A 16,012-nucleotide genomic window follows, 5' to 3' on the forward strand; every position below is an offset into this window, starting at 1 on the left:
AAAGGTATTATATTTCTTTTATTACTAAAACAAAACCAAATCATCAGATGTGAACAGTTGTGATAAGATTCCAAGTTATTTAAGTTATCTGATACCTGTAACTCAGAGATTTGGATAAACTGTGGAAAATAATAAAATCTATAGAATTTAGATAAAGGAATTTTCGACTTTTTTGGTTTACACGTCCAGAATTGAGATCATTTCAAGTTATAGAATTGCCACACAAGTGGCAGTCGATAACTGTTTCTAATTGAGGCAGAGGGCCAACAATTTTGAAAGGAGTGAAGGGGTTAGTCAAGACCATCAACTCTAGTACTTGATTGTTTCTTCATTTTTGTCAACACTGAAAGGATGAAGGCAAAGAGGACCTAAGAAAGATTTGATCTCAGAACATAAAGAGCTGGAAGATGTACTATGGGCATTTTGTTGGATGCTCTGATGATTCTGTCAAACCATGACCCTCCAGTGGTAATAAATAAAAATGGATCTCTGTTGTTTAATGTTGAGTATTCAGTTTCAATGAACTGAATTAATGTGTAAGTGGTTGAGTATTCCACAGACATGTGTGACAAAGCTGTACCTTTTGAATTACAGTTACAATCCACCCGATGGGCTTTCCATCTTTCTACCAAAGTTCATTCACAAGATTCAAGGGCTACAGAAAATGATATTTGCCCAAGATGCCATGCAGTAGGATTAACCATTTGACCATACTCTGCCTGGTGGCAATTAAAAATAAATGCTCAGTAATTTGTTGACCGACATATCAAGGTAAATGCATGTGTATGTGTGAGAGAGAGAAAAATATATATAACTTATAATGAATGCAATGAAGCACAAAGAATATATATGTATGTATGTATATATATATATATATATATATATATATATATATATATATATACATAGATAAATATAAATATATATACACATATACTTGCTACAAGCACAGTATTTATTGTTATACTCCTTTAACCCTTTTGTTACCATATTTCTGTGGAAATACATTGCTTTTGTTTCAATTATTCTTGAAAATAATGAAAAAATCTCAGTAAAAAAACTTTGTCATTATTAAGCTGATGTTTGAAACAAAAATTATCATGAAATTTTGATGGAAGGTTTTAATTTAGATCAAAATAGGAAGTTTATATTACAGAAACAGGGGCAGCCTCAGGTAGGTTGGTATCAAAAGGGTTAATTTAAGAGTTTTTCGAAATTTTTCAAGTCAGTTAATTAGTATGTGACAACTAATGACATTTGACAGGTAATGGTACGTGGTGGTAGTAAGTATAGGATGATCACGCAAGCAAGTTTGTTGTTTTTTTTTTTCCCTGTTGTTTTGCACCCAAATGGGTTTCGTGTATTTCTTACAGAGGTAAAAAATCAACACTAAGAACTGACACCAATGCAAAAAAAAATGGAACACAACTGGAATATCATCCGTAACTGTATTGGTACAGACAAAAAAGTCCAAAGGAATTGGCTTGGAATGGATTAGAGGTCAGCTTTGGGTGCCAGTGAAACTGGAATGGCTTTCATTTCTGATCTCATGCATAAAAATTCTCCAGACACAGTCATTAGAATGAGAGATATGATATTAGTTAACCACCAATAAAAGTTCTGTGGAAACCGAGCATTATAAATCCAGCAACAAAAGAAGTGGATTATATGTACTGTTGCAGCATAGTCCAGGCATTGTTTAGTTTTTTGAACAACAATCCATAATCCAAAAGCACTGAAAAATAAAACCAAAAATAAAACATCAACATAAATTGTGAGGAAGAGGAGGAGGAGGAGGAGAGATGAAAATACATGACTTTTATATTATTATTATTTATCTTTTAAGTAAGGTGATGAGCTGGTAGAATCGTTAGCACGTTGGATGAAATGTTTAGCAGACTTTCACCTGTCACCTGGCAGAAACGTTAGCACGCCGGGTGAAATGCTTAGCAGTATTTCGTCTGCTGTTACGTTCTGAGTTCAAATTCCGCTGAGGTCGACTTTGCCTTTCATCCTTTTGGGGGTCGATAAATTAAGTACCAGTTACGCACTGGGTCGATGTAATCGACTTAATCCCTTTGTCTGTCCTTGTTTGTCCCCTCTGTGTTTAGCCCCTTGTGGGCAATAAAGAAATAAGAATTTCACCTGTCGCTACGTTCTGAGTTCAAATTCTACGGAGGTCAACTTTGACTTCCATATTTTCGGGGTCGATAAAATAAGTACCAGTTGAACACTAGGGTCTATGTAAGCAACTCATCCCCACCTCCCACAAGCTGCCCTTGTGACAAAAAATTTAAAATAATTATCTTTTATGTTTTTACTTATTTCAGTCTTTAGACTGTGGCCATACTGAGTTTAGTTGAATAAATTGACCCCAGTACTTATTCTATTGGCCACTTTTGCTGAACTGCTAAGTTATGGGAACATAAACAAACCAATACCAGTTGCCAAGCAGTAGTGGAGGACAAACACACACACACAATATATATAAATATGGGTGCAGGTGTGACTTTGTGACAAGAAGCTTGCTTCCCAACCATATGGTTCTGGGTTCAGTCAGGCAGTGCAGCACCTTTGGCAAGTGCCATTTACTGTAGCCTTGGGCTCACCAAAGCCATGTGAGTGGATCTGGTAGATGGAAACTGAAAATTTGTCGTATATATACATGGGCATGGCTGTGTGGTTAGGAAGCTTTCTTCCCAGCTACATGGTTTCAGGTTCAGTCCCACCGCGTGGCACCTTGGGCAAGTGTCTTCTGCTATAGCCCCAGGCCGACCGAAGGTTTGTGATTTAATTTGGTAGGTGGAAGTTACTGCCGCATGTGTATATGTCTGTGTATGTGCTTGTGCCTCTCCAAGAGAGAGGGATATATATATGTGTGTGTGTGTATAAATCTATGTGTCTGCCCCCTCTCCAACACTTGACAACTGGTGTTGGTGTGTTTACATCCCTGCGACTTAGTGGTTCAATAAAAGAGACTGATAGAATAAGTAGCAGGCTTTAAAAAAAGTAAGTACAGGTGGGATCGATTCATTAAACAAAAAATTCTTAAAGACAGTGCCCCAGCATAACCACAATTTAACAACCGAAACACATAAAATATATATATATCGTCGTCGTTTAACGTCCGCTTTCCATGCTAGCATGGATTGGACGATTTGACTGAGGACTGGTGAAACCAGATGGCTACACCAGGCTCCAATCTGATTTGGCAGAGTTTCTACAGCTGGATGCCCTTCCTAACGCACACACACATTATATATGTATATGCTGGTGGCACATAACAAGCACCATCTGAGTATGGCCAATGCCAGTGCTGCCTGACTGGCACCTGTGCTAGTGGCACATAAAAAGCATCATTCAAGCATGGCCGATGCCAGTGCCACCTGACTGGCACATAAAAAGCACCATTTGAGCATGGCCGATGCCAGTGCTGCCTGACTGGCCCCCATGCTGGTGGCATGTAAAAAGCACCCACTACACTCTTGGAGTGGTTGGCATTTGGAAGAACACCTAGCTGTAGAAGCCTTTCCAAATCAGATTGAAGCCTGGTGTAACCTCCTGGCTTGCCAGTCCTCAGTCAAACTGTCCAACCCATGCCAGCATGGAAAGCAGACGTTAAACGATGACGATGATGTATATTGTGGACTCTCTGGGTTGCCAGTCCCCCAGTCAAACCGTCCAACCCTGACAGATGAGGATTCTGCAACTTGTTGCTTAACACCCTGCACAGATGATTTGTGTATAGCGATTAAATGTTTGTGCTGTCCATTTTTTTTCACTTCTGTCACCAAATCAACATTGCTTGTACAGGTGCACAGTGTGCCACGCATTAGATGTTGAAGTGATTGCAGAGCAGCATGAAACAAAGTATTTTATTCAAGAAACAAAGCACTGTCCAGTCTGGGAATCGAACTCATGATCATGCAATTGTGAGTACAACACTTAAACCACTAAGCCACATGTCCTCATATATACATACAAACATATATATATATATATATGTATGTATATATGTGTGTGTGCTGGTGGCACGTAAAAAGCACCCACTACACTCTTGGAGTGGTTGGCATTAAGAAGGGCATCCAGCTGTAGAAACCTTGCCAGATCATATTGGAGCGAGGTGTAGCCTCCTGGCTCGCCAGTCCTCAGTCAAATTGTCCAACCCATGCCAGCATGGAAAACAGACATTAAACAATGACGACGACGATGATTGATATATATGTATGTATGTATATATGTATGTATGTATATATGTATGTATATGTGTGAAGGGAAAGGTCATTATGTATGTCAGTAACATAGATAAAACATAATGAGGATAATAAGAAATAAACCATGACTCACCAACATAAAGAATTGATAGCAAACCCAATGGCATTTATTCGACCGCTATCTTCCCCAAAATCCAAATCCTGTAACAAAGAGATAAATAATCAACAATTATTGATAAAATAAAACAGTTATGTAACAAGGATGAATAAACATGTGTAGAATAAAGAATATTGACTAACCATCATGTATATTTCTAAAATAAAATTAAAAAGTATGAGTAATCAAAAAGATTTCTTGGTTTCAAAATGATATTTCCTTCATTCGTTTGTGCGATTACTGCTTTTTAATTAATAAGAAATTTCTAAAGAAATTTAATGAAAATACTTACTGAAATTGATAAAGAACAATAAAAATTCTCTTATGTTTATACTCTTTACTCTTTTACTTGTTTCAGTCACTTGACTGTGGCCATGCTGGAGCACCGCCTTTAGTCAAAGAAATCAACCCCAGGACTTATTCCTTGTAAGCCTAGTACTTATTCTATCAGGCACTTTTGCCGAACTGCTAAGTTATGTGGACGTAAACACACCAGCATTGGTTGTCAAGCGATGTTGGGGGATAAGCACAGACACACAAACATACACACACACATATATATATATAATATATATATATACATATATACGATGGGTGCTTCTTTCAGTTTCCGTCTACCAAATCCACTCACAAGGCTTTGGTCGGCCTGAGGCTACAGTAGAAGACACTTGCCCAAGGTGCTACACAGTGGGACTGAACCCAGAACCATGTGGTTGGTAAGCAAACTACTTACCACACAGCCACTCCTGCGCTGTAATGCATATTGATGTAGTCAGAATATTTTATGTGAAATGTTTGGTGAATACTAGTTAATGCATCAATATTTGACTGGAAATTAATGAGTTTTAGCCTTAATTACCATGGTCTTCCAGATTCAGTTCACTAATAATTCAACACCCTTTAGCATTTAAACTGGCCATATCTGGCACAAATTTTCTATTTATTTTAAGCCAAAACCAACTAGATCTGGTCTCTCACACCTACCCTACAATGACATTCTAAAAAGTCACATCAATGAAATTGCAAAGCAATGAGATAATATCTGATTAATTCAAAGCAATGTAAACAAATCAGCATTACATTTAGAGGCACTCCTACCCCTGTCCCTCTATAGCTCTAAAGCCCCATCCCCCTGTACTACTCTCTCCACCCAGCTGAGGAGGTTTTTGTCTTGCAAATTACTTGGTGACCCTGCCAGTGCTGGTGCCATGTAATAAGTACCTGTGTTGGTTCCACATAAAAAGCACAGGTGACGGTGCCACGTAAAAAGCAGCCAGCACACTGTATAGTGGTTGGCATTACGAAAGGCATTCAGCTGCAGTAGAAACCATGCTAAAACAGACAATGGACCTTGGAGTAGCCCCTGGCCTTACTAGCTCATGTCAAACTGTCCAACCTATGCTGACATGGAAAACAAATGTTAAATCATGATAATGACATAGATCTCTCAGGGATTTATACCAACCATTTGCTGACCCTTGATTTAGAATGTGGGACATGTGTAAAAGTCAAGAAGTCATGGGAATTATATTCAGTGAGCAAGATGAACAGGGTAACCACAAGTCAGAATAGATAGAACCTTCCATTATCCTCTGACATATTTTTTTGTCATTTAATCGACAACTCTCTAAAATGCATTATCATTGTTTGTCATTGTTTAGTCCCAGGTATCCTTCCCTTCTTAACCCTTTTGATACCAACCCGGCTGAAACCGGCTCTGGCTCTGTTGTACAAATGTCTTGTTTTCATAAGTTTTGAATTAAAATCTTCCACCACACCTTAGTCACAATTTATGTTCCTAACACTAGCTGAATGATAACTAAGTTATTTTACTAAATTCTTTGTTATGCTTAAAATTAATTGAAAGAAACACAAAGCATCTCAACAGAAATACAGTAACAAAAAGGTTAAGATGGTATGGTGTAGTCTTAAAGAGATCTGGCTGCTATTTCTAGCAGGTACAGTGACCTAATATCAGCGGTTCTCAATAATTTTTCCCCTGTTTTATTTGATATTTAAAAACTAGTTTTATAGATACTTCTTTCAAGATTCCTCTTTTGTTTTTCACACACTCACTTGTGTGAGTTTGCAACAACCGTCTGTGACAGAATATGGGGCCAGAAACATACTGAACTATGTAAAATGTTTGAGAAAGAAACCTAGCTGTTTCTTGCAATTAATACATTTTGCTTGTGTGGATCCCCTAAAAAATCAAATACGGGACCCCAGGGGTCATATGGATCCCATTTGGGAACCACCAATGTAGAAAGTCTTTATATTTTGTATTGTGATAACATAGGCCTTTATATATATTGTTAAACCCTAGGCTAATTTTCATTAAGCAGACCTATCATGATCAAATGTATGCTAGTGAGTCAGAAGTAGGTCTGCATTATCCAACATGTCTTCTCTGTATTTAAGGTTAAGGGGTGTGGTTTGAGGGAGAATTGGCTGCTATTTTTAGCAAGTCAAGTGACACTCGGACACTCTCCTCACAATAAGCTTCCTTCATTAAAACAACAGTTGAGGGGAAGGTATTAATACAATGTGAACTTACAAAAAAAGAAGTTCTGTTAAAAGGTCTTGCCAAGACACTTAAAGCACAATCTAATTAACTGTGAAAATGACCGACCATTGTTAGTGTCAAGAGGGTAAAGAATAACCAAGTAACCATCTTTACTGACAATAAAACTATCTGGCTAAAAAAAAAGGGAACTTTTATTTCCAGAGAGGGGAACACATTTAAGGAGAGGCATGGGTATGTGATAAGATGGTTGCTTTGCAATCATGTAATTTTGGGTTCAACCCCAATGCACGACACCATGGTCAAATGTCTTTTATTATAACCCTGTGCCGACCAATATGAGTGAATTTGGTTGGATCATTATTATCATTTATTGTAGCTGTGTGGTAAGAAGCTTGCTTCCCAACCACACCATCCAACCCATGCCAGCTTGGACAACGGATGTTAAATGATGACGATGGTGATGATGATGATGAATGAGGGGTTAAAGTACAAACGGAGAGGTCAGAGCAAACTATGCTCCTTACTTTAGAGTAACAACATGGCTATTAACATTTTGGAAGAGAGGGTGGAGATAATCAGGATGGACCCTCAAAGTATGAGGTGACCAGAACTGAGTGAGGGCAGAGGAACCATGAGTAAGGGCTTCACAGCTGTTGCAATAGTAAATATATATATCATCATCATCACCATCATCATTTTCATCCTCATCATTTAATATCCATTTTCCATACCAGCGTGGGTTGGATGGTTTCATCTGTGTTGGCAAGCTGGAGAGCTGCACCAGTTCCAGTCTGATTTGGCTTGGTTTCTACAACTGGATGCACTTCCTAATGCCAACCACTTTGCAGAGTGTGGTGGGTGCTTTTAACATGGCACCAGCACAAGTGTTTTTTACATGGCACTGGCACAGGATTCTTGTGGGCCAATCCTCTTCAGTAGGGGAGCAGCCTTAACACTTCCGCAGTGGTGGATGAGTCTCACACATTAATGTTTGTTTTTATGTTATAATAAAAGCAGTTTTACATTAAATTGAAGGACTACTTAATACATTTAGTAGAGTACAAATTTATTATTCTTTAACAAGAATAGTATTGGCAGTAACTTTGAAATTTCAGCTGGTTAAGCCATAACTGGATTGTCCAATGAACGTTTAGCTGACCATGACTTTAAAAGTCATTGTCAATACTATTCTTGTTAACAAATAATATGTGTGGCTGTGTGGTAAGAAATCTGCTTTCCAACCACATGGTTCCAGGTTCAGTCCCAATGCATGACACCTTGGACAAATGTATGCTATCCAACTCAATCCAACTGAAGACTTGTGAGTGGATTTGGTAGATGGAAACTGAAAGAAACCTGTGTGTGTGTGTGTCTTCGTGTATGTATTTGTCCTCTCCCACTGTTTGGAAACCGGTGGTGTTTTGTTTACATGCCCATAACCTAGTGGTTCGGCAAAAGGGATCAATAAAAAAAGTAGCAGATTTTTAAAAATTAAGAAAATAAGTTCTAATGTTGATTTATTCAAGTAAACCCTTCAAGATGGTGTCACAGCATAGCTGCAATCCAATGACCAAAACAAGATATATATATATATATATATATATATATATATATATATATATATTGGGGCATCGCATAAATAATGCGTTTTTTATATACTTCTTTTATTTTTCAAAATTAAGATAAACAAAGTTCTTTTTTAATCTAAAATATGCTCTCCTTCATTTTCTAAAATGCTCTTCTATCTGTCTGATAGACTTGCAAGGCCCCTCTTCCAAAATTCACTTGTCCGTGATGAAAAATACTCCTCCAGTACTGTTCTTACCTCGTCTACAGAATTCATATTTTTTTCCATCCAAATGATTTTGAAGACTGTGGAATAAATGATAATCAGATGGGGCAATGTCTGGCAAATATGGTGGGTGGGACATCATTTCCCATTCAAACTGCTTCCAGCCTTTGGAATGTCATCCTTGCTGTATATGGCCAGGCATTATCCTGATGGAAGAACACCTTTTGTCTTGAAACCAAAGATGGTTGTTTTTCTTCTAGTGCTGACTTAAGCTGCATGCAGTAGATCTCCATTGTTATTGTTTGGTTTGGGTTTAAAAGTTCAAAGTGGACTAAACCTTTCATATCCCACCAAACACATAACAACACTTTACGTGGGTGAAGACCTTAAGCCTGGGGTGCTGCAGTTTCTCTTTTCCCTACCCACTGTCTTTGGTGCTTGACATTTTTATAGAGAATCCATTTCTCATCACCAGTCACTATTTGATCCAAAAAAGGTTCATTCATGAGAGGCAACAGCAAAGAAGAACATACATTCACTCTCTGCATGCAATTAGACACGGAAAGTTTGTGAGGAACCCATTGACCCAATCTGCTGACTTTTCCAACTGCATGCAAATGTCAATGAATGGTTGACTGACAAAATCTAAGCTTCTCTGCTAGTTCTTCAATAATTATGATGGGATTTTGTTCCACCAGGGTTTGAAGGACGTCCTTGTCGAGCTCTACAGGCAAATGTAACTCTTCACCTCTGGGAGGCAGGAATCTATTACAGTCATTTGGTCAGCAAGTCACTAAAGAATAAATACTCCGTTGACCCTAGACTATTCATTCTTTGGTGACTTACTGACCAAATGAATTCTTGCCTCCCAGAAATGAAGAGTTACATTTGCCTTCGGCTTTAGAGTCTGACAAGAAAGACATCCATGGGGCTAAGCCCTTTGTGGATGTGAAACCATTGGTCACTCTATGACCAGACATAGACTTAACTAAATATATATATATGTTCAGGTGGCATGTAAAATACACCATTTGAGTGTTGCTGTTGCCAGTACCACCTGACTGGCCCACATGCCAGTGGCACATAAAAGCATCCACTACACTCTCAGAGTGGTTGGCGTTAGGAAGGGCATCCAGCTGTAGAAACTCTGCCAGATCAGGTTGGAGCCTGGTGCAGCCATCTGGTTTCACCAGTCCTCAGTCAAATCATCCAACCCATGCTAGCATGGAAAGCAGACGTTAAACGATGATGATATATATATATACGCGTATGTGTGTATATGTGCGTCTTTGTATTTGTCCCCTACCACATTTGACAACTGGTGTTGGTTTGTTTACATCTGAGTAATGTAGGGGTGCGGGGAAAAAGAAGCCAATAGAATAAGTACTAGGCTTAGGAGAAAATCAGTTATTAGAGTGAATTTGAAGGCAGCAAACGAGCAGACTTGTTGGTAAGTTGGACAAAATGTTTACCAGCATTTCATCCGTTTCTATGTTCTGTGTTCAAATTTCACTGAAATTGTCTTTGCACTTTATCTATCTACAAAAATAAGTGTAGTAGTAGTAGTAATAATAATAATAATAATAATAATAATAAATGCCCTGATGCCGTACCAGGCACTGACTCTCATGGCTTTTGATCTTAACTGATTGGAAGTGTTATGTTAATTGTTTTGTCTTGGTATAAAAGATGGGCTACAGCAAATATTCTGCTTAATACAACAGATTTGCTTGTCAGTTGTTTGACCTTAACCAGTTGAGCATATCCCTTAGTGGCTGACAATATGTGCATCTCTGATCACCAGCAGAAGTAGTTGGGGAGCATCATAGCCATGTGTCGAAAGGAATTCTTTGGGGTTTGGATAATTCACCTCTGGAAACATGGGTGTTTTGTTCAACATCCTTAAACAAACCTTATTCAGGGACCTTTTGAGCAGGATGAGCTACTCAACCTGAAGAAAATTCTAACTGGGTCCCACCTGCAAGTTCATGCGCTGTTTATGGTCACCATGTCGCGCACATATGGTTGTGATGCATGTGTCTGGTGTACCCTTATCAGACGGGTAGTCATGATGGGTATATTGGGCTTCGTATATTTGTACCCCAGTGTCACTTTGATGGCTTGCATTGCTCTCTCACTCAATAATAATAATAATAATAAAATTGGAAACTTCCCTAAAGGAGGAATAAAAATGCTTTTATAAATTAGAAATTTATTGTAATTTAAGATACTTGAACTGTTTTTGCTGTGGAGTTGTTACCTTTTATAATTATATTAATTAAGATCTTTTACTTATTCCATTCAAACATTTTGTTTATTATCACACAAATTTATGACTGAAAACTTTTCTGAATAGAGTATTTGGCAGCTCAGCTCAATATTCCAAATATACTTTTTAGATAAGAAACGGGAAAACATTTACAAATATATTCAATTATAAATATAAACAGATCAATGACTATTGATCATCCTCTGCTTATTGTATACCAGTAAAGTGATCACTTATTATTTACATTTGTTGCCCTTGTTTCGGACTTTATTGAACAGGTTCATGACCAAAAGCATTCCAGCTGTGACAATTTTATCTGTGTATTCGCACAAGAACTCGTTGCTTGAAGTGGTTGAATAGAGACGTGGCTACACTTTCTAGCATTATAAGCCTCCCTCGCCTCGAAATAACATTTGTTGTTGATTGCCGATGTTTCATAAGTTCTTCGTGAGTTAACAGCACACACACACACATACTCCACACAGAAACCGTTTCTGCTCTATTGTAATATCACTCTGGCAAGCCAAATAACGTAACGAGTATTCGATAATGAAATCCTTGGTATTAGCACATGTCAATAGAGTCTTAGTGTTTGTACTGTTTTACCTTCTCATAATGAATTATTCATTATGCGAAATATGTACATAAAAATATGGCGGAATTTTGGAAGATATGGGTATAAATAGTAAAGAAATAACATTTTTTTATGGAGTAAAGAATCGAAACAAACTTACAGAATGCGTAAAAAATTGGCTGATGTGTCTGTCAAAGTTTGTGATATAACTGGTGAGATAAAGCCAAAATCCAGCCGATGCATAAAAGATACACTGCATGGTGATTATCTGTGCAATTATTAACACTGGATCCCAAACACTACTTCGGAATTGTCCATGCATGTTGGTCAACTGACGACGGAGCAGAGCAAGCATCCCACTCGGACAATCAACTTTTATCGTTGAACAATTCAAACAGGAATCGGTTAATTTCAACTTCAACGTGGATTTAAATAAATTATATAAATATGACAACTCTGTTTTTGTTTTTTCTACCAAATGAATCAGTTATAATTATTTGCTGGGAATAAATATTTTTGACAACTGTGAGGCCACACTGTTATTCGGTCAAGATTGTAGACCGATCTCCCGTACAGTAACATCATTTTGGACAAACCATTGTCTAAAAAATGTATTGAGAATAAATATTATTAACAACAGTTGGCATTATTAAATTATTTACAGAGTCTATAATCTACTTCTTTGGTAAATCCCGTAGTTATATTACGCAGAAAAACAACCGAGTTTCAATGGTGAATCACTGTTTATGACACAACTGCCGGAAGTCAGTTAAGGTTGACACGTGAACTTGATCCGCAGCCCAAATATTCGTATTATTCGTCATCTCTTTCATCATTTGAAATAATAATAGAATTACATGTAATAAATTACATTAAATTTAAAATTAAAAAGAGTGTATTTTTTACTCTGATTTATTAAAAACAGAACGAACTGTTACAATTCTAAATAGTATTAAAGTTGTAGCAAAAACATTTCATAAGTTAGTTTCTGTATTTATTTAAATACGAAGAAAGTAGGAATATATGTAAGAGTTATTTCCCCTCGACATGAGTCATTTCAGATTTTTCCTTTTTTTCTTCTCTATGTAAATACGTGTGCGTGTGTGTGTGTATGTGTATGTGTATGTGTGCGTGTGTGTGTGTGTGTGTGTGTTACATGTATATACATTTTTTTATTCTCATACTTGTTTCAGTCATTTGACTGCGGCCGTGCTGGAGCATCGCCTTTAGTCGAGCAGATCGACCCCAGGACTTATTCTTTGTAAGCCCAGTACTTACTCTATCGATATCTTTTGCCAAACCGGTAAGTTACGGGGACGTAAACTCAACAGCATCAGTTGTCAAGCGATGTTGGGGAGGACAAATACACACACAAACATATACACACATATGACGGGTTTCTTTCAGTTTCCGTCTACCAAATCCACTCACAAAGCTTTGGTCGGCCCGAGGCTATAGTAGAAGACACTTGCCCAAGATGTCACACAGTGGAACTGAACCCGGAACCATGTAGTTGGTAAGCAAGCTACCTACCACACTGCCACTCCTGCGCCTATTATCGATATTATTGATCTTATTAAATTTCTTCAAACTACTTGAAATATTTCAAAATTTCACCAGATTACGTTAAACAAATATAGTTTGATGTAGTTCTGAGTGCTGATATCAAAATCGCATCGATTTTGGTGAATTTTTGGGAAGTACACCCACACGAGTTTCACTGAGCAAAAAAAAAAAAAAACCCTCGGATTGTTTGCGTGGGATCAAGTACCCCGACCTCCTAATGTGCCGCAAACCCCTTATTTTTGTTCGAAAAACAGGTGTATGTGTGGGGGAATCGGACCCTCTCCATCCCGTAATCATTGGAAAATTTTCTGTTTTTACGTTGAATGAATTACGGTGACCTCCTAATGTGCTACAAAACACATTTTTTTGTCCGGAAAATGAGTGGGAAGGGTGGAGTGAAACCCTCAGAAATTTCACCCCTCCGCATTTTCAAAATTATTTTGCTATTTCTTTCTTTACTTATATTTTTAGATAACATTTTGAAGAAATTCGTTTTCGAGAGTGTGGATTACATTAGATTGAAAATTCAAACAAGTTTGAAAAGAATAAGAGAAAATGCTGAAGTTATAGAAGTTAGTGGTAACGAAGTCTGGGCAGGAGAAATAGAGAACATTAGTGTTTGTGCATGTGTGTGTGTGTGTGTGTGTGTGTGTGAAACAAATCAAAGTATAATATTAAAACAAAATATCTTGTTCATGCCTCTTAAAATCCCAGATTGCAGAATAGATTTGAAAAAGAAATCTACTTTCCCTTTGCAAATTTGGGCGCAGAAACTCTAACCGGGTAAGTAAGAGAAGGAGAGAGGGAGAGAGAGAGAGAGAGAGAGAGAGAGAGAGAGAGAGAGAGAGAGAGAGAGAGAGAGAGAGAGAGAGTGTAGTGAGTGCTTTTTAAGTGCCACCGACATGGGGGCCAGTCAGGCGGCACTGGCATCGACCACGCTTTAATGGTGCTTTTTATGTGCCGCATGCACTGGCATATATAATATGCAGCCGATACCAATGCTGGTGGCACGTAAAATGTACCATTCAAGCGTGGTCGATGTCAGTGCCACCTGACTGGCCCCCGTGCCGGTGGCAATTAAAAGCACTCACTACACTCTCAGAGTAGTTGGCGTTAGGAAGGGCACCCAGCTGTAGAAACTTTGCCAGGACAGATTGGAGCCTGGTGCAGCTTACTGGCTTGCCAGTCCTCAGTCAAAACGTCCAACCCATGCCAGCATGGAAAGCAGACGTTAAACGATGATGATGATAATAAATATAATATAATATATTGTTATACCATTGAAAGTTTAGGTAAACTTCGTGTATTATATGAAAGATAATGTGTGTTACTGTTTGAGAGAGAGAGAGAGAGAGAGAGTACCACTTACACATGCATGAAAAAAATACATACATGACAACACACATCTTCACTCACTCATTCTCTCTCTCTCTCCATACACACACACACACATGCACACACACACACACACACACACACACACACACACACACACACACACACACAAATGAAACGCATTAATATGTTTTTCATAAATGTTCTTCCTAATTTTGGCAGAATATCAGGAATTTTGAGGGAGAGGGGCAAGTCGATTACATTAACTCCAGGGCTCAAATGGTAATTATTTCATCGATTCGAGAGAATGAAAAGCAAAGTTGACCTCGGCGTAAAGAGCTGGAAGAAATGTCGCTGAGCATTTTCCCTAACCTGCTAACGATTCTGTCACATTTCAGTAAAATATCGAAGCCAAAACTTCCTCATACATAAACAGAGTGGTAAATGATAAATTTCAGTGAATTATTTTTACTCACGATAAAGAATGTTTTGACCTTTTTAAAAAAAAAAAATTAAGTAAAAGCATCAATTTCCTTATGTATATGAATTAATGAATAAATTGAATAAACTCGGTGTTTTTTTTTAAAATTCGTTTCCTGAAGCAAATTATTCGGAAACTATTGACCTCGTACTTATAAAGAAAATCAAAAAAAAAAAAAAAGAAGCAAAAAAAAAAAAACTTCCTCGTGTTAAAAAGTCAGTTGGAATGACGTCATAACAAAACGTTTTCCAAGTTCTAGAAAATATCTTGTTTCACGAAATCATTGAAATAAGGATTGACGGAGAGACGCCGGGATAATGGACAGAGAAGCACAGCTCTGTTGTGTGTGTGTGTGTGTGTGTGTGTGTTTCGTCACTAAACATCTCATCGCTTTAGACGGTGTATGTTCATAACATACGCAATTCACTGGTGTGAAAGGACTTTGAGATACGCAGTGTTTTGAAGTTAATGCGTGTCTCTTCAGATAAAGCTACTGCGCCGGACCGATAGATCTAGGAAGACTATAGGTTCTAGTTTATAGAAATCAGCAAACGAATTATTTGATGATACATGGAAATTCAAACGTTAGGGTAGTCATTGTTGTCTACGCACGCAACCTGTCTGACTTGAGAACAGTCTAAGAAGATATATAACCGCCTCCCTACCACCACACTAAGATTACTTTCACTTTAGTATCTGACCGCTCCTTTGTCTCTCCAATCCCACTAGATATTGTTCTTATTACGAAAGCCAGTATCAATTCGAAAGACACGATTTTTCCCTTCTTATCATCATCTAATCATTGTTTTATCACTATCTCACTTGATATCTCAATACTGTGCATTAAACTTGACCTTCAACACAATTTGCTAATCTGTCTCCTCTAAAGACATGTTTCCCCTGATCACCCAATCTTCAATTTTCAATTGAATTTCAATCTCACGTGGTACACTTTTGTTTTCGTTTTTCATAATCTGAATTATGCAGTACTTGTGGAGAGAAACCCACGAGGTTTGTTTACAAAAATAAACTTTCTTAAAATAACAATAATGTATCCATTTGTAATGCTTTCTGACAGTTTCCAACGTTAACATCTG

The 16,012-nt window shown here is 37.8% G+C and overlaps 1 protein-coding gene across 1 annotated transcript; it reads right to left on the reverse strand.

Moving 5' to 3' along the window:
• On the reverse strand, nt 1-12,300 carry LOC106871610 (protein SYS1 homolog). Its single transcript, XM_014918163.3, has 3 exons — nt 11,694-12,300; nt 4,348-4,415; nt 1-1,735 (listed from the first exon to the last, which is right to left on the reverse strand). Exons 1-3 carry the CDS (start codon nt 11,886-11,888, stop codon nt 1,495-1,497), a joined length of 504 nt encoding a protein of 167 aa, XP_014773649.1. The 5' UTR covers nt 11,889-12,300; the 3' UTR covers nt 1-1,494.
• Between the last annotated feature and the right edge of the window lie 3,712 nt (nt 12,301-16,012).

Source organism: Octopus bimaculoides, chromosome 1 (assembly GCF_046866305.1).
Source record: "Octopus bimaculoides isolate indiv1 chromosome 1, ASM4686630v1, whole genome shotgun sequence".
Classification (NCBI taxonomy): Eukaryota; Metazoa; Mollusca; class Cephalopoda; order Octopoda; family Octopodidae; genus Octopus; species Octopus bimaculoides.